We start from the raw sequence: 18,579 nt of genomic DNA, 5'->3' as shown, positions 1-18,579 counted from the left end.
GTAGGAAGAAGCCTGCCAATTGTGTCATTATATTTTTCCGTAAGTAATTCAAGTTTGTGGAAGAAACAAGACACTTTTGGTATGTTGCAAAGGGCAGCCAAAGAATGAAAACTCTGTGGCCGAGCAAACATATTACATTATTCTGCTGCAACATGTATAAAGCTTCTGCAGGAGATTGTTTGTATATGTTGTATATCCTGTTAAAGCAGAACTTAATGAAAGTGTTCAACTTTAACATCTCTTTATAAGTATAACAGAGTCATGTGCTTCCATCATCATGCCTTGGACAGGTCGGGTACATGCAAAGGATCACAGAAAATTGATGAGCCACATAGTCAGTAGTGGCAAGGATACAAGAAGTTCATTGCTGGCAGTTTTGTTGATTACATACGTCTTCTGGTTGTGCTTACATTAGAGTATTTCTCTTTCTCTTAGATGTTTGAAAACATTCAGTTAGGAATGTTTCTAAGAAAATTGAATGCATAAGACATATAGACATGAAAAATTAATTACATCGTCTCACATCATTATGCAGGATGTGAATAAAATTTTAAAAATAAATATTATTAAAGTTTGGAGGAGAGAGAGATTGTAGTAAAACAGTCTGATTTGAAAAGGGATTAAAAAATGTGAGATTGAGCTTGCCCTAGGGTGATTGGATGTGGATAAATTGAGTAAGGAAGGAAGGGGTTTTCTTTAAGATGAAGGGTACAGCATACACTACAAGACACAGATAGAAATGAATAAGTGATTTTTCGAAGCTCTGTGTGGGTTAGTAGGACTGGAGCAGTGGGCTTTTATATGTAGGGGAGGCAAATATAAGGAAGATGAGGGTCAGCTAATACATAAGTACAAGTCTTCAACTATGTAATTTTTTGGGCTTCAGACAAAGGGCTTGGATTACCAAGGTTGAAACATAAAATGAGTTTTTCTCAGTATACAAATTTCATAGACCAGTGCTAGAAATAAGCATAGATTCTAGAGTGCCACCAAGACCCTTTATTTATCTATATACCACTCATCCCCCAGGTGTTAGGTTAAGATCCCCTCGTCCGTGCTAGTCACTCTTTCTCAGCCTAGTTTTGCATTTATTTTCTGCAATCTGTCTTCAGCCTCACCTCCTACCTCCTTCCTTCACTTTGGGCTCCATGATCCAGCCATGCCCTACGAATTACAGTTCTCTAAATACTCTAAATTTTGTTTTATCATCTCTAAACCTCTTCACTGACCTTGGCAGCTGTAAGTTCTCCATTGTTATAAACTTGGTTTAAAAATATTGCCTCTTGAGTATGTAGGGAAATTGATCCTAAACCAAAATTGATTGTTTATCTTACATTTGTTTCAAATTATTACTTTTTGTCATAATATTGTTATTTTGCTTTGAATATGTCTATCTTTCTTACTAGAATACTTGTGTCTGAAGATAACAGTAATTTTTTATTCTTGTGTCCCCTACTGGGCACATCAAAGTGCTTTTTGGATAAAATATGCCCAAGTAATGGATACGTATATTAACATATAAGTATATTCTGAAAACTGACCTAATGGACATGAAGATTAAGAGAGCATTTAGAAACTTCAGAAGGCAGCAGATATTTATGAATACCTGAGTATAGGAAGCAAGTTTGGTAAGGACAATTGCTGTTACTTTCCTAACATGGCATTCTTATTGTTCCTAGCATTTCATATCACACTTTAGTAATCAGAGCACTTGAAATGTCTTTACTCAAAAAAGGAGGGCTTATCACTGCTTGATAAACAAACAGCTGGAAGAACTGAGGAAAAATATTTAAAGGAGAAGTTTAACCAAAATTACTTAATGACTATTTGCAGAGTAAAATTAATGTTCTAAAGAATGAAACACCAGCCTAGTTAGTGGACAAATATTTTACGTTAGCACATAGATGTTATGTTATCTTGAAGTTTCAATAAACATGTTTTATCATTTTGCAAGGTGAGAGAAAAGTTAATCACATCTGATTTATTCTTGGCAGTATGACACTGAGCAAACTCAGTGCAGACAGAGTCTACAAAGGGCAATCAATTTGTGTTTGTGTTACATTATTAGCACTCATTGTCTGTCTTAGCAGCAGAGTTGATGGCATGAATCAATAGAATAATTATTATCAAAAAGAATTATTTGGTAAGTTTGAACATATACTAGGAGACACTTGTTTCTAGGTGATAAATTCATGGGAGTATTAAAAAAAGTCTTGTGGAGAATATTTTAATGAATGCAAAGTAACTTATTTGATTTGTTTAGATTACCTATTTAATAACTATGGTTTTGAGCAACCTTGACATAATTGTTAACCTGGATTTCATTTACCATTAAGTAAAAGCCAGAGACTAGGCACTGATCATTTAATAAGCTTGTCTCACATCAAACTGTACTAACTGGAAATTATGTAAATTGTTTAGTAATATATGCTAACTTTGATTTTTCTAGAACTTAGAAACGAGAATGCTTGCAAATACTTAAGGAGACATTTCAGTTTAGCAAGCCATCATTAGCGGTGTTTTATAAAGTTCTGGAACTATTTAAATTACCCATGCATTGCTCTTTCCATGTTTTCATGCAGTGAGCAATGTATTTCCCGTTTTCCACTTTGTGTGAAGATTGAGGCTAGAAAACACCCATAATTCTATATTTTGCAGAAGTATAGAACACGTTCATCAGCTTAGAACAACCTCAAATTAAATTTTTTGTCCTCATTTTGGTCTTTGTTGTGAGCAGTTTGTAAATGTGTATTTAAATATAATACTTTTAAAAAAATAAAAACATATGAACTCCAGATGAAAGTCTAGTTAATGGAATAAAGAATGAGAGGTTTCGTTTTATTACTTGTCTCATTACTGCTACTCTTTTAAGCCATTTAATTGCTCCTTGTGCCTTTCTACAAAAAGGGAACTATATCAGATCTGTAAAAAGTTCTAGTCTGGTAATGTTAACTGGCCAAAGTAAGTCTCAATATTGCACTCATGATGCTGCAGTCTAAGTGAGTGAGATAATATTAGTAATCTGCTGAGATCTAGCTGCACATGGAGGCCTGCCTGACAACATTGGCCCAAAGGCACTAATACTGTTGGACAGCTGTTGCAGGGATTTAACCTGGAGACTGTCATATTTTGTTTGGCCCCCCATGTTGCTGTTCTTTTTTTACTGAGTCAACATTAAACACTTGGCAGATTTTACATAAAATTCCACATTCTATCTTCTGCTGAGGTCTGGAAGCACGAGGATTTTATTCCTGCTTAGAAGCAGTCAGCTGGATAAGTGTTCATTGCCATCTTTGGATAACACGTAACTCCCCAGTTTGTCACAGTCCCCATTGCATCCTGCTATTTATGACTGATGCTGTGCCTATTGCTATCAAACAGGCAGCTTGCTTTGTTACTTTCCTTTTACCACATACCTCTCTAAAGAGGATAAATGAAAACCAACACGATAGTGCTGTGTGTTTCAAGAAAAATATAGTGTTTTTGTTTCTGGAAGTAGAGATATTGACAGGCATTTAATATTGACAGGTATTTAATAGTAATAATGTTTGTATGTATTAAAATATTATACCCAATGCTTTTTCTTATACAACTTAACACTCAGATCCAATTAGTGAGTGAGTTTGAGTTCTGGCTTCAGCAGTTCCCAGCCTACCCTTAAGTTTGGCCTTAGGTGCCCTACGAATGGAATCTTCTCCTCAGAAGCCCTGTCAGGTTCCCTTGCCAGAACTGCTGACGCTGTTCAGCAGTCCTTTCTCCAGATCTCGTTCTTGTTTTCTGCCTGCCCCCTTGGACTTAATGCTCTGAAACTTTTCCCTCCTGGCCAGAATTGAGGCCCCTGTTTCATACAGACCCGGCACCAAAATTGCAGGCCAGATACAATCAGTGATATAATGCATTCATTCAGGCCAGATACAATCAATGATATAATGCATTCATTCAACTACTCTTTGGTGATTATCTACTAACCAGCTCTGTTATAAGTCTGATGGCAAAACAATAACAAAATAGACCCAGTTACAGTCAGCACAAGCTTACATTCTATAGGGAGAAACAGGCAGTTCTAGAGGGAGAAACAGACAATAAAGATGCAAGCAACTGATACATAATATACTGTTAGGTAAATAGGGCTGTGAAGAAAAATAGCAGGCCAAGGAGACAGAAAGTAAAGACGGAGAAGGGGAGCTACTTTTATATGTCATCACTTTCAAGAAGCAACTTTTGAACTGAGAACTGAATGAGGTAACAGAAATGGGGTGTTCTGGAGAGGAGTATGCCGGACAGGGAAGAGCAGGTGCTAAGATCCTGGAGGGGAAGTATGCTTGAGGCTCAGGAGCAGCAAGACCTACAGTAGGAGGGGGCTGGCTCAGGCTAGATCATGCAGAGGCTTGTAGGCCATTCTAAGCTGTTGGTATTTTATTCTAAGGATAATGAATGGGATCTTTGATAGAGGGGAGTTACCAGATTTAACACATCCAATCTAAGCTGCCTTCTTCTTTCTTCTTCTTCTCTTCTTCTCTCCTCCCCTTCTCCTTCCTCCTCCTCCTTTCTCCTCCTCCTCCTCCTTTTTTCTCTTCTTCTTCCTTTTTTTATAGAGGTGGGATTTCACTCTGTTGCCCAGGCTAGAGTGCAGTGGTTTCATCACAGTTCACAGCAGCCTCAGATTCCTGGGCTCAAGAGATCCTCCTGCCTCAGTTTCCCAAGGAGTTGGGATCGCAGGCATGCACAACCACACCTAGCTAATTTTTAACTTTCTTCCCAGAGATGAAATTTTGCTCTGTTGCCCAGGCTGGTCTTGAACCCCTGGCTTCAACATCCTCTCATCTCGGCCTCCCAAAGTGCTAGGATTACAGGCATGAGCCACCTAAGCCCCTAAGCTCCAATTTCTGAGCTCTCTTTTGGGAGGGCAGATCAGATGAAATAAAACTTTTACATGTCAGAGTTTGACTGAATTTAATGATAATAATATAATTTAACAAGTAGCAGCATTAGATTGTGTCCACTAGTTTCTGTTTTCCGAACAAAATGGTGTCTGGGACAAAATAAGTAGAAAAGTGGTGAGTGAGAAGGGTGAAGAGTTATCTCATATACAAGATGGCATCAGCTCTTCTCTGAAAACAGAATAACATACAAGGACTTAGCCTAATTCAAAATTAATACATACTGTATTAATCATCTACAGATAGTAAAACATAATCATGCTATTTCTTTTCACCTCCATAGGTAGCAGATAAAACAACTGGAGCTTCTAATTGATTTCAAAAGCAGAGAGTTTTTGATTATTACTAGAACAAGGCAACTATTTTATTAACTTGGTTCTTTAAAACTTTCTTTCTAGTGTCCAGGAGGAGCATTCACACCCAATATGCGAACCACCAAGGAGTTCCCAGATGATGTTGTCACTTTTATTCGGAACCATCCTCTCATGTACAATTCCATCTACCCAATCCACAAAAGGCCTTTGATTGTTCGTATTGGCACTGACTACAAGTATACAAAGATAGCTGTGGATCGAGTGAACGCTGCTGATGGGAGATACCATGTCCTGTTTCTCGGAACAGGTAAATATTTGAGCCCAAGATATGCTTTAATGTGTAGTAAAAGAATGTACTAAATATAGGTAGTAGGTAAGGGCCATGATATTGAAACTAGAAAAACTCCAATAATTACGTCTGTCTAGCCCTTAGTGAGATATTTAATCTCTTTTTGCCTCAGTTTCACATCTGTAAAATGAAGCTAATAAAGTAAATTATAGAGTTCTTGTGAGAAATATATATAGAGATATATACATTATATAATATATATATATTATATATGTAGGTAGGGCTATATGATTTTCTTGGCAATTTGTCACTACAAGATATTTGTATGATTTCTCTGCTGCACTTTCCATCCAAACTGGAAATGAACCAGCTTTGTGAAAAACTTCTTGTCTCAGTGGAAAAAGAAAAAAGCAATGATTAAGTACTAGAATTGCATCTAGACATAACCGAAGCTGGTTTAGCCCTTATTTAATAAGCCATGGAGGTAAGTGTTCCTTTGAACTGAAACAGACTCTGTGACTTCTTAATCAATACATGAAGCCATTTTCTAAGGATAATGATAATGACAGATAACATACTCAATATAACATTTGGAAGTGAATGTGACTCACATATAGACAGGTTTTTTGAAAATATTGATGGCACTCTTTTAATACATCTACAAATTCTATCAGTTTACTCTGATAGAGGTTGAATGAAAATGTGCTTGTTTATAGACCCACATGATAGGGAATAACTAGCATTGTATGTTATAGAGCAGTGGTTCTCAAAGTGTGGTCCCTGGACCAGTAATATCAGTATCACTGAGAACTTGTTGGAAATACAAATTCTGAGGTGCTTCTTCCAAAATTCTAGGGATGAAACCCACTCATCTGTGTTTTCGCAAGCCCTCTAAGTAATTCTGATGCACTCTAAAGTTAGGAACCACTACTCACGTCTTTCACACCCTGGCTTGTCGGTCGGGCAGTAATTTAAAATGTATTTTCAAACATCCCTAACTACCTTATAGGAACTGATGAAATCTCTTCACTTACAATAACACTCTTTACAATAACGTCTTGTTGTAATCTTAGAAATACTTTATGAAATTAGGTAGTTTATTAGGAAAGAGACAGCACATCTGTAAAAGTCATTATAAAATATGGCAGTGGTGGAATATGTGTTCTGGATCAAGGGATAAATTGCACTCGTACTTCAATCAGTTTAAGATGTGGGTACTTTTTCTTGGCTAAATAAAATTTCCAAAGTGTGCTAAGATAAGGTTTTTATTTTATCCTTTTTTTATGCTTGAAAACCCCATATCTGAATGTTTCATTTTCATATAATTTCAGCTTTATGGTCTGAGACTGAGAATCTTCTAAAATGTGCTACTACATTTGTGATCCTTTTTGGCATCCTAGGTTGGCATCCTTTCCCACGGTTGGACATATCTGAGTTTTCACTATTCCTCTCTTTGCCTGCCTGACATCTGAGGAATAATCCTTCCTTCCCAGAATAACTGTTCCTCACTCTGCTCTCAATTTGTATCTCATCCTACCATCTCCAGGACTTTTGTTATCAATTATATTCTTACTCACTTGATTCTTCCATTTCATCCTCCACTGAATCCTCAACTTAGAAGCCTTGCCAGGTTATGAAACTAAATATCCATCTTCACCCACTGCCACCTCTGCTGTATTGCAGATTTTGTCAAGGTCTTACATGGTCTCATGATAAGAAAAATATAGGCTTTTAACCACTGAAATACCTCTCTCTCCTATTTGCATCAGTTGGCATTGGAGAATTTCACTTTACCTATTGCTTCAGTCATGTGTCAGAGGATTCTCCTCTCTTTCTAGTGGTTCCCTCTTAGCTGGCTTCCTCCTGCCCATGAATGTGGGTATTCCCTGAGGGTCTGTCTATGTTCCCCCACCCATTTTTTTTTTTGAAACGGAGTCTTGCTCTATCACCCAGGCTGGAATGCAGTGGCACGATCTCGGCTCACTGCAACCTCTGCCTCCCGGGTTCAAGATAGTCTCCGGCTTCAGCCTCCCAAGTTGCTGGGATTACAAGCGCATGCCACCATGCCCAGCTAATTTTTGTATTTTTAATAGAGACAGGGTTTCACCATGTCGGCCAGGATGGTCTCAATCTCTTGACCACGTGATCCACCCACCTTGGCCTCCCAAAGTGCTGGGATTACAGGCATGAACCTCTGTGCCTGGCCTTATGGTCCCCTTTTTTAAGATACTCCATGTCCATCTCATTCATTCACTTGGCTTTAATTATCTATTCTGCGCAAACAAATCCCAAATGTATATTGTTATTCCTTACCATTTCCTATGCTCAGTGTTTTCATGTACAGTTGACTGTTGGATAACACGCATTGTATAACCCATTAACATTTCAAACATCATGCTTCAAACTCAATTTATCCTCTTTGGAAACTCTCCACCCAGCAGTTAATCCAATCTCCCATATTCGTATTCATTACTGCACATTTCTCTCAAAGTTCTATCTCTCTTTGCTATATAATTTCTCTCTAGGCATATCACAGTACCTGATAAGCTCAATAAATATTTGTCAAGATAAATTGAAAATCATAACTATGTCCAGTGTTACTCGTGTAATATGAATTCATAAATGTGACTGTAAAAGCTAATCTTCATTTGCATATAAGGTTTGTTCTCTACAGATACAGCCTTCATGTAAATGACTACAAAGATTTGCTTTTAGCCTTAGCTCAGATCATTCAACTTAGAGTTTGTGTTAGAAAAACTGTTTTCTTTTTCCTGAGGCTACGTGTTAATTTGGAATATTACCTCTCCACAGTGTCTCATATTACCCAGAAAAGATGACTGTTTTCTCTTTTTTTCTTGTGGAGCCTGTCTTAAAGGTGGACTTTGATGCCACAGCCAAGTTGGTTGGTTTTTTTTTTTTTTTTCATGAAAATCTACATGAAATATGTGTATTTTCTCCATAAAAGATGTAGAGTTCATGGGTGGAATTTTAAGCCATTATGAACTGTTCAGCAGTATTTATTCATAGAAGACAGTAAGAAGCATACTTTTGCACAAATTCTTTGGCTTTTCTTACCACATAAGTTTCTGGCACCATTTCATAGAATTTTTATTTTGGTATTTAAACACTTGTGTCATTTTCAAAAACAACATTTAGGCATATGTTTTTAATTGTAGTGGAAGCTGCACTGATGATTGCTTACAAAGCCACAGGAGTCTCTTGAGGATCCCATCCTAATAGGAAAGTGTGTGCTGTGACACTGCCCCTGCCAACAGCATCTTACTGAAGAGATGGTAGCGCGCTTAGCCACTGGACCTTATTGTCATAACCGGCTGCATTATAATTTTTAAACAATGATTTCAATTTACCTGAGTCTCTAACAACCAGTATATTGGTATAAAATATTTACTGCGGCCGGGCACAGTGGCTCATGCCTGTAATCCCAGCACTTTGGGAGGCCAAGGCCAGCAGATCACCTGAGGTCGGGAGTTTGAGACCAGCCTGACCAGCATGGAGAAACCCCATCTCTACTAAAAATACAAAATTATCCCGGCATGGTGGCGCATGCCTGTAATCCCAGTTACTCAGGAGGCTGAGGCTTGAACCCGAGAGGTGGAGGTTGTGGTGAGCGAAGATTGCGCCATTGCACTCCAGCCTGGGCAACAAGAGTGAAACTCTGGTGAAATTTCTCCCAAAGAGAGTTCTCTCTTCCTGTTTGTTACTAAAAGGGACAAAATAGCCTTTTTAGGGGAGAATCACAGGTCATTGTCCCAGGATTTCCTAGCATTATATATCTAACTGTCTTGGGAAGGAGAAAACATTTCTTGGGTGTTTCCAGGTCCCCTAGTGTCAGACAGCCCTTCAGCTGTTATAAATGAATGATGATGCTCCAGTTATTGGCACAATGAAGCAAGTTTCTCTTTTAGCTTTTCTTCTGTATCATCATGGAAAATTCAGGGGAACTCAATGAAGATATTATTTGTCAAAGAAGATGCCATAGGGGAAACTTATGTGACAGTTCATTGGAATGCAAATAGGAATTTATGTAATGATACTCACTTTGAATATTATGAATGATTTTGTAGCTTACAGAATCTCCATGGTAGTTGTGTGGGCTCCATGCCTGGTAACTGTTACAGTTAGCCCAATACCATTATCGTGTACAACTCTGGCTGAATTTGAGATACTGACCTTCTACTCCCATCAAACTGCATCAGATTATTTTTTGTGTTGCCAGATATCAAGCAAAATTAATTATTAATTAATTTAAATAGAAAAGGAAAAAATGGAGGGAGGAAGAGAAAGAGGAAGTAAGGAAGGAAAAGTGAGCGTTGTCCTCTGACCTTTTATTTCTTATGGTTTTCATTACTGGTATCTAGTCTATGGGTTGGCAAACTAATAATATAACCTATGGCCCAAATCTAGCCCACTGTATGTTCTGTATGGTACATACACTATTAATGTTGTTTTGTATTTTTAAGTGGTTGAAAAAGTAAAAAGCAGAATATCTCATGAGCAGTGAAGATTATATGATTTTTTAGATTTCAGTGTCCATAGAGAAAGTTTTATTAAAATATAGCCACACCCATTCATTTACATTTCATCTGTGGCTGCCTTTGTACTACAGCAGCAGAGTTGATTAGTTGCCACAGAGACCTTTTAGCCAGCCAAGCCAGAAATATATATATTTTGGCCTTTTACAGAAAAAGTTTGCTTGTCACTGTTTTGGTTGATAATTGTAAATTTTTTAAAAAATTAATACTTCTTCAAGAAGCTATTTTCTAGTATGTAGATATAATACAGTAATTCATAATGTTGCCCAAAATTAATATTTCTTCTTTTATCTTGAGTAAAAAAAAATGCTGCTACTTTGTTAAAATTTAAGCTGGAAACTACATTTATTTATTTTCCCACCCATTCCTGATACTACTGTCTATAAAAAAAAAATCACAGGTTGAAAAAATGTATTTTTAAATCAGCACTTGGTTTTATTCTGTAGCATTAGGGCTCTAGGTGTTTTTATGTTCTTTATCTCTCTCTCTTTTTTTTTTTTTTAATCTTGAGGAAGGGCTATAAAACAGCAGGCAAGGGTTCTCATAGGATTAACATTTCTATTTTAACTTTGCCACCTACTGCTTACATCCAGGCTGTTTGTTCAAAGCAGACTGTGTTACACAGTCAAGAGATTTTTGCCAGTTTTCCTTTTGCTTCTGGAGTTATGAAAATATTTAAGTGTCTAGGTCAGGTTCAGAGACATTCTGTAAAATTTATATTTTTAGCACTATACATGAATCAGAATGACGTGGTTTTTGATGAAAGAGTGAGAGTATTCTTATGAATGGGTGTTAGAGGTTTAGGATGATTTAATGCTATTATGATTTTTTAATGTAGGGTCAATACATGTGGTGTTCTGCTAACATTCTTATATAGTGTATACTGTTTCATGCTTCTTATTAGCTTCCGTTTAACTGGAGGAGTACTAAGTTGGAACATTGGTTCCAGGAAGTCCTCTGAAAGTGTGGAGTTTTGAAGTGTGTGTCACATATGTGAATAAAGCTTTAAAATGCTTGCCTTGTAGCATTAGAGGATAACTGCCTTCATAGTAACTAACCAGTTCTGGCAGTTGCATCTCTTGGAATGGCACACTTAATGAACTGCAGAGCCAGGAATTTTGATTTTTAAAGAACTCCTTAAAATACCCCATGTAAAATTTGATAGCTGGAGCAGTGCATGTGAGTTCAGAGACGATGACTGTCAGCTAGAAGTTGTGTGTGAATGTCACTCTGAGGATGTCTAGACGTCTCCTTTGCTTTGGCGTAAGGAAAAAACCCTTTGTAAGTTACTGATTTTTAATAACATTGTGGGTCACTGCTTTCCAAAGCAGAATGTGGAAACTTCTGAGAGTTTACCGTAGATTCTACAGGGATTTTCACAGCAGGAAATACTGATGGAACAGAGTGGAACGATGGCTGAATTGATGGGAGATAGATGATAAGTCACGGTGTCATGACTACTTGATCATGTAGAAGAGTAGCAAAGAGAGGTATGTGAAGAGACAGGGAAAGAAAAGAACATAGCCCTGAGTGAATGCTAATCTAGAGGCAAATGTTGTCATTTACATTTTACTTTAAAAAGAGAACTTATTAAAAATAAAAATACGGCTCATTGCTGAAAAAATTTGTTTCAAAAAGCAGCATTATTTTTCTTTAAGCTACTCTTCAGAGACCTGTTATTTTAAGGACAACGTAAAATCTCATGTAATGATTGTATAAAGATATAGACATATAATGTGTTATATATATGTTAATATATATGATAATTGGTTCTAGTCTGCTCAAATTACCCATTTACTATTTAGTATTCTGGCTTAGGCAAATAAATATATATTTACAGATTTCTAAAATATTTTATTACTATTATAATGATGCTAATTAAATTTATCTGCAGTGCTTATCTTTTTCCAGGAATGCTAAATAAATTATCTCATCCAACCCTTATAAATATCATATGAAGAATTGTAATAATGTAGGTGCCATGGAGGGCAGGGATATGGGTTTGATTGATTTATTGCTGTATCCTTAGTACCTAGACTAGTGCGTCACTCAGAGTAGCCACTCAAGAGGTATTATTTGAATGAATGAGTTGCATTTATTATTTGTCATTGTTTTCGGGCAGAATCACAGATAAGTTAAGATCATAGAGATACCAGTTAATATATAATACAACCAGAATATAAACCCATGCTGTCTGATTTCACATATTGAGCATTTATTCTCTTCACATTTTTACCTCATTTACCATAACTACTTTACATTTTTTCCTTAAATGAAGTTCATTTCATTTATATTTTCTCATTTTACTATGAATTAAATGTTTCATCCACATATATCATGATAATATCCGTGATGTGTTGACATTCAACATTAGCATTGGCATTGCTTTGTTTGAGTGATAGCACTCATTTTAACCCATCCATATGTTACTACCAAGTCTTACATGTGAACAAGATTCATCTTGAACAAGGTGACAGAGAAGACTTGGACGAACTGCACCTTGGAACAGACTGAATTTTTGTGTGTGAATTAACTTATGTGCTCGAATTTAACCTGTGAATTTGATACGTTTATGTCAGTTACATTATGCCTAGGAAGAAAGGAGATAAAAATTGGGGGTGAGAGGGGAAGATGTGGAAAGGGAGTAGAACTTTACCTTCATTTTTGATGTATCACTAAATTTTTGCCCATTTAAAATTTGTTTTAAATTGGGACTCATATCTATATTCAAAATGTCTTGCACGCTCACCAAAACACCCATCAAACTCTTTGGCATTTATTTTTTCTTAATTAAAATGAATTCTGCATATATTTGGAGAGTTTGGAATATCATGCAAGGACCTAGTGGCTCTCAGCAGGACAGAGGGCAGTGATTCACTTTGCACCACTGGCTCATTTACTACTGAATCCCTGATGTTTCTCTAGATGACTTGAAAACAATTACAGTCAGACCGCATCCCTGAGTGTTGCCCCTATTTAACCCTCTAGTGATAGGAATGTAAGGAAAATTTTCTAGCCTGAAGACATTAAATGATGCAGTCTATTGTCTGTGTGTCAAGAATAAACAGCCACACTAAGTTTTTGTTCTTCATGTGCTGCCAAATTTCCCTGAGGCAGACTTGGCAGGCTTTGTCCCAAGGAGAATTCACAGCCTGCTGCTGAGCCAGGCCAGGCCTTCCCTATGTGAATATCCATAGGAAGGCTATAGCTGCCAGTTGTGGTGGCGGTTTTTGCAGAAAGCTGGCTTTTAAAATTTTTTATTGAACTTGGGAAAGTTCAAATTCTAGAAAATAGAAGGAAATGTTTCATTATAGAATGCAAAATATAGTTTAAGTTGGAATGAAAAGATCTGAAAACAGAGTTTCTGAGGAAGTCTGTGGTATTAGAGTCGTATGTGTTGCAATGAGTTGCATTCTTATTCTTCTCTTCCACTAATGGGGTGGGCAGAATAATGCCTCTGTCCCAAAAGATCTCTATGTCCTAATCTCTGGAACTGGGGACTTGTTATCTTACTTGTGAAAAGGAACTTGCAGATATGTTTAATGTTACAGACTTTGAGATGGGGAGATTTTCCTGAATTGCTTGGGTGTGCCCAGTCTAATTACATGAGTTCTTAAAAAGCAGAGCTTTCCTGGCCATTGTTAGAGATGTGATAGTGGAAGAAGTGTCAGAGAAATGTGACTTAGCTGGCTTTGGAGATGGAGGAATGAGACCATATGCCAAGGAAAGCGAGTGATCTCTAGAAGCTGGAAAATGCAAGGATGTATATTCATTCTCCTTAAAGCATCCAGAAAGGAACCCTCTCAAAATCTTTTTTTAGTGCAGTGAGACCTGTGATGGAGTTCTAGTTTGCAGAACTCTAAGATAATAAATTTGTGTTGTTTTTTGAGACAGGGTCTTGCTTTGTGGCCCAGGTCAGAGTGCAGTGGTGTGATCTCAGCTCACTGCAATCTCTGCACCCCGGGCTCAGGTGATCCTCCCATCTCAGCCTCCCGAATATCTGGTACTACAGGCGCACACCACCACGCCTGGCTAATTTTTCTGTTTTTAGTAGAGATGGGGTTTCTCCACGTTGCCCAGGCTGATCTTGAACTCCTGGGCTCAAGCCATCTGCCCACCTCAGCCTCCCAAAGTGCTGGTATTACAGGCATGAGTCACTGCACCTGGCCTTTAATGTGTGTTTTTAAGACACTAAATTGGTAATAATTTGTTCATGACAGCAATAGAAACTTAATACAACTAGCTTTTGAGTTATAGCTTAATCTATGCTTCTTTTAATAATTTTTAAAACAAAGATGTAATCAATTCTGATGTTTAAAACTCTGGAAATGTCCTTACTGGTTTATGCAAAAAGATAACATGTTATGTTCTAGAGCTCTTTCTCAAACAGTATAGAATAACATAGTAATATATCACAAAGATGTCATTTATTCAGTCATTAGAATTTATTGAGCTTATTGCACTCCAGGACTTACGATATATAAAGAAAAATGGCAACATCACTTTCCTTTAAGAATCTCTTGACCCAATGGAGGAGACAATTTAATCCAATTCAATGAATATTTATTTCACATGGGAGTGGCTGCCTGATACATATTTGAGATAGTTTTCTATTGCTGTATAACAAGTTACCACAAAATTTGTGGCTTAAGACTACATACATTTATTATCTTAGAGCTCCTAAGGATGATTGCTTAGCTAGCCTCTCTGATCAGGGTATCACAAGGTTGTAATCAAAATTTAGCCAGGCTGCATTGTTTTTTAAAGTTCAAGGTCCTCATCCAAACCCACCTGGTTTTTGGCAAAATTCAGTTCCTTGCTTTTGCAGAAGTAAGGTCCTTAACTCCTTGAGGCCACCCACAGGTTTTTGCACATAGATCTCCTCATTGGCTCTTTAAAATGTGGTTGTTTCCTTCTTCAAGGCTAGTAGAGTCTCTCACTTCAATCTGCTGAGATGGGGTCTCATATAATCATAATCTTGGTATTGACATACCATCACTTTTATATTTTTCTGTTGCTTAAAAGCAAGCCACATGTTCCACCTGCACTCAACAGGAGGAGTTATACAAGAGCATGACTCATTAAGGGTCACCTAAGAGTGTGTCAGCCATGACCCATATACATTTTTAGGTAGATCATTTTCACGATGATGTAGAGGATACATTAAAGACAGAGAAAAGAAAATAAGACTTTTTTTCTGTTACAGGTAAGAAATGATGAGAGCCTATAAATTAAGACGGGTTAGAAATGACATTATCCGATCTAAAAGGTATTTGGGAGAAAGAAAGGACCTGATGATAAAAATTGATTTGTGGCTTGATTGGTAGATATATGACTTGGCAAATGGGGGAAAGAAATACCATTGACTGATCAAGGTAAGAGAGAATCAGCAATCAGATTTGGAGAGTAATGAATTCCTTTTTTTTTAAATAAACGGCACACTTATCTCCTCTTTTGACCTACTATGCATGAGAGTCTAAATTGATCACTTAAAATACATTATTTCATTAAAACCACACAGCAACCCAATGAGAATCATTATCCCCATTTTACAGTTGTGTAAACTAAGGCTTTGAGACATTAAATGCTTGCTTAGGATGGCAAAGCTAGTAGGAACAGTAATTAAATTCAAGCTCAGTTCCGTCTCACATCAAGTTGAAGATTTGGTGGACTATTCAGACAGATAAGTCAAAGAGGGTGTTATAGAGAGCACTGTGCTGGAGCTGGAGATCTGGGAGTCATTAGCAATGTGGATGTTAGCTGAATCCATGAAAATGCTTGAAGTCACTCTAGGAGACTATGCAGATAAGGAATTTAACTCTTGGAGCTCATTTAAGGGGTGGGAAAATAAAGAATATTTACCAAGAAAATGGAGAGTGATCATACAAGTAACAGCAGAATAAAAGAATGTGATATTGTGGTGGCCTTGAGAACAAACACTAAAAGGAAGGAAGATGCGGTGGTCAAGATCATCAGACGTGGCACAGTTATAGCTGAGTGCCCTGGTAGTAGGTTATTTTCCTCATCCTATCTTCTTACACACTAGTAACATTTGCCAGGAGAATAACCATTCCAGATGGAAAGACCTGAGACATGAACAGAAAGAAGTAGGAAGAGGTTAACAATGCAAGTAAATGGGTTCTTTGATGACCACATTCTGAGAGGAAAGATGTTTTCCTTACCCAGCCACCTAGAAATGTAGATAGATATTCAAGGCCAGTTTATGTATGTGGTTTAAACTTTGAAAACTAACACAGAAGAACCTATCTTATGATAAAAAATGGTGCAAGAAAACAGGTTGAGTGACCATACAATTCATGAATCCCAGATGAGTAATTCTTCTCCCCAAACAATAAAGGATTAAATAGAGAAGGTTAGCCCCGAATTTACATCTTTGGAAATGTAGTTGTTGCATCCTTTGTAGGATCAGTAAAAACTTACATAATAAACCTGCATTATTGGTGTGTCAGTTTATCTGAAATTAAAATATAAATACAAAGAATTCTTAATGTAATGAAACAGGAATACTAAAATATGATACATAATTTTTAGTAATTTACAAAGTCCTAAAACATTAATTTTAGTGATTGCGGAGGCCCTATGTGAATATTCTTTAGCTATATCACAGGAAATAATGTTAATAATTCATTTTTTGATGGATTATCACTTGAGCCAATACTATATTATGGGGTTTTTTTTTTAACCTTCACAGAGAAAATTTGCTTCTAGAACCAGAATATACAAACTTATTAAACACTTTTTGACACATTAGATATAACAGATATTTTTATGAGGACAGACACCTTAGTTGAATAAATAAAGTATGAAGTCAGATCTTAAAAGGGAACATTTTGTTGTTTTCTGATTTTTTGGTATGCTTCAATTAAATCAGAACATAACTTAGTCACTCATTATACAATTTCTAGTTTAGTAAAACCACTGGCCTTAAGATGTCTCTTTCAGCTTTGTCCCAGAAGTCTGTTTTTCAATGAACCTGCCTAAAGGTTTAACTCTGAAACTTTCTACAGCCGTGATGGATGCAAGCATGTGTGTGCACCTGTAAAATTCTATATCAACATATGGCAGTGTGGTATGTGGATCAAGAGATGTTCCCATAGTCACCATTTCTAATTTTGGTTGTGACTTCTCCAAAACCTTGTATAAAACCAAATACAAGGTTGGGTGCAGTGGCTCACGTCTGTACTCCCAGCACTTTGGGAGGCCGAGGCGGGTGGATCACCTGAGGTCAGGAGTTTGAGACCAGCCTGGCCAACATGGCAAAACCCCGTCTCTACTAAAAATACAAAAATTAGCCAGGCATGGTGGCGCCCACCTGTAATCCCAGCTACTTGGGAGGCTGACACAGGAGAATCGCTTGAACCCGGGTGGTGGAGGTTGCAGTGAGCTGAGATTGTGCCACTGTACTCTAGCTTGGGTGACAGAGCCAGATGCCATCTAAAAAACAAAAACAAAAAAAAACCCAAATAAAAAATAATTTATTAGAATGGTTTTTAATGTCATTCCTGGATGAAAGGTTAGGGAATATATTTTAGCATTCAATTTTAAGTCCTGCCCTCTATCACTTATCAGTTATATTACATTGAGGAAATTATACAACATTTCTAAGCCCAGTTTTCTTATAGGAGAATTTTAAAGTAGACTTTATAGATTTACTTTAAAGACCAAATGAGATAAAATATGTATAAGCCTGAGTGTACAACCTAGCAATTAGTAAGCATTCAATAGAGACATACACACATGTACCTATATAATATCTGTTATTGAAATCAGTCACACATGTCTATGATATATATCATATATATTAGTATATAGCTACGCATTTAATAAGTATTTGGAATGTTTGTCACGTGTCCAATACTATTCTATTCACTAGAAATAAGCAGTGAACAAAACAAAAAAAAGCATCTCCTTTCACAGAGCTCAGATACTTGTAAGCAATACAAATGGTAATGAACAATATGCATGCAATTATTTTCCAGCATCACCTACATTTGAGTACCCACTATATTAGGAAAAGCTGAAAGCAAAAACAAGAAAATATATTTTTAAAACTTCAGTAACATCATAGATGAATCCGTTGGTAATATGTTGGTGGCATTTCTTTCATTTGGAATTTGTAGATAAAAGTAAAGCACTGGTGTGTATAACAAAAGTATATAAATAATTTATGTAACAGGTGAAGAGACAAATAAGGAAAGGCAGTTTCAGACTACGGGGAGTAAAATTAGTTATAATCTGTAGAATTTACAAGAAAGGTTCACGTAGGCTCTTTTCTTTGATCTTGAACAACCTTGTCAGGTGTGTAGGGCAAATACTATATTCACATTTTATAAAGAAACAGAAAGGATTACAGTTGGCAGGTTTTACTCTAGTTTATACTGTTTGCAAGTGCAAAACGAGAATGAATAAAATGGAAATAGAGGACATTATTGCAGATTCTGGAGAAGGTGGTATATTTTCTT

The 18,579-nt window shown here is 36.8% G+C and overlaps 1 protein-coding gene across 1 annotated transcript in view; it reads left to right on the top strand.

The window, feature by feature from the left end:
• Positions 1–18,579, top strand: part of SEMA3C (semaphorin 3C) — a 177,229-nt gene that overhangs the window by 124,940 nt on the left and 33,710 nt on the right. Inside the window, exon 12 of the mRNA XM_527801.8 lies at positions 5,339–5,561. Within this exon, the coding sequence (XP_527801.2) occupies positions 5,339–5,561 (223 nt within the window). The remainder of the gene's footprint in view (positions 1–5,338; positions 5,562–18,579) is intronic.

The sequence above is a fragment of the Pan troglodytes genome, chromosome 6 (assembly GCF_028858775.2).
Source record: "Pan troglodytes isolate AG18354 chromosome 6, NHGRI_mPanTro3-v2.0_pri, whole genome shotgun sequence".
Taxonomy (NCBI): Eukaryota; Metazoa; Chordata; class Mammalia; order Primates; family Hominidae; genus Pan; species Pan troglodytes.
The sequence above is the reverse complement of the archived record's forward strand: the minus strand, read 5'-3'. Positions and strand labels throughout refer to the sequence as shown.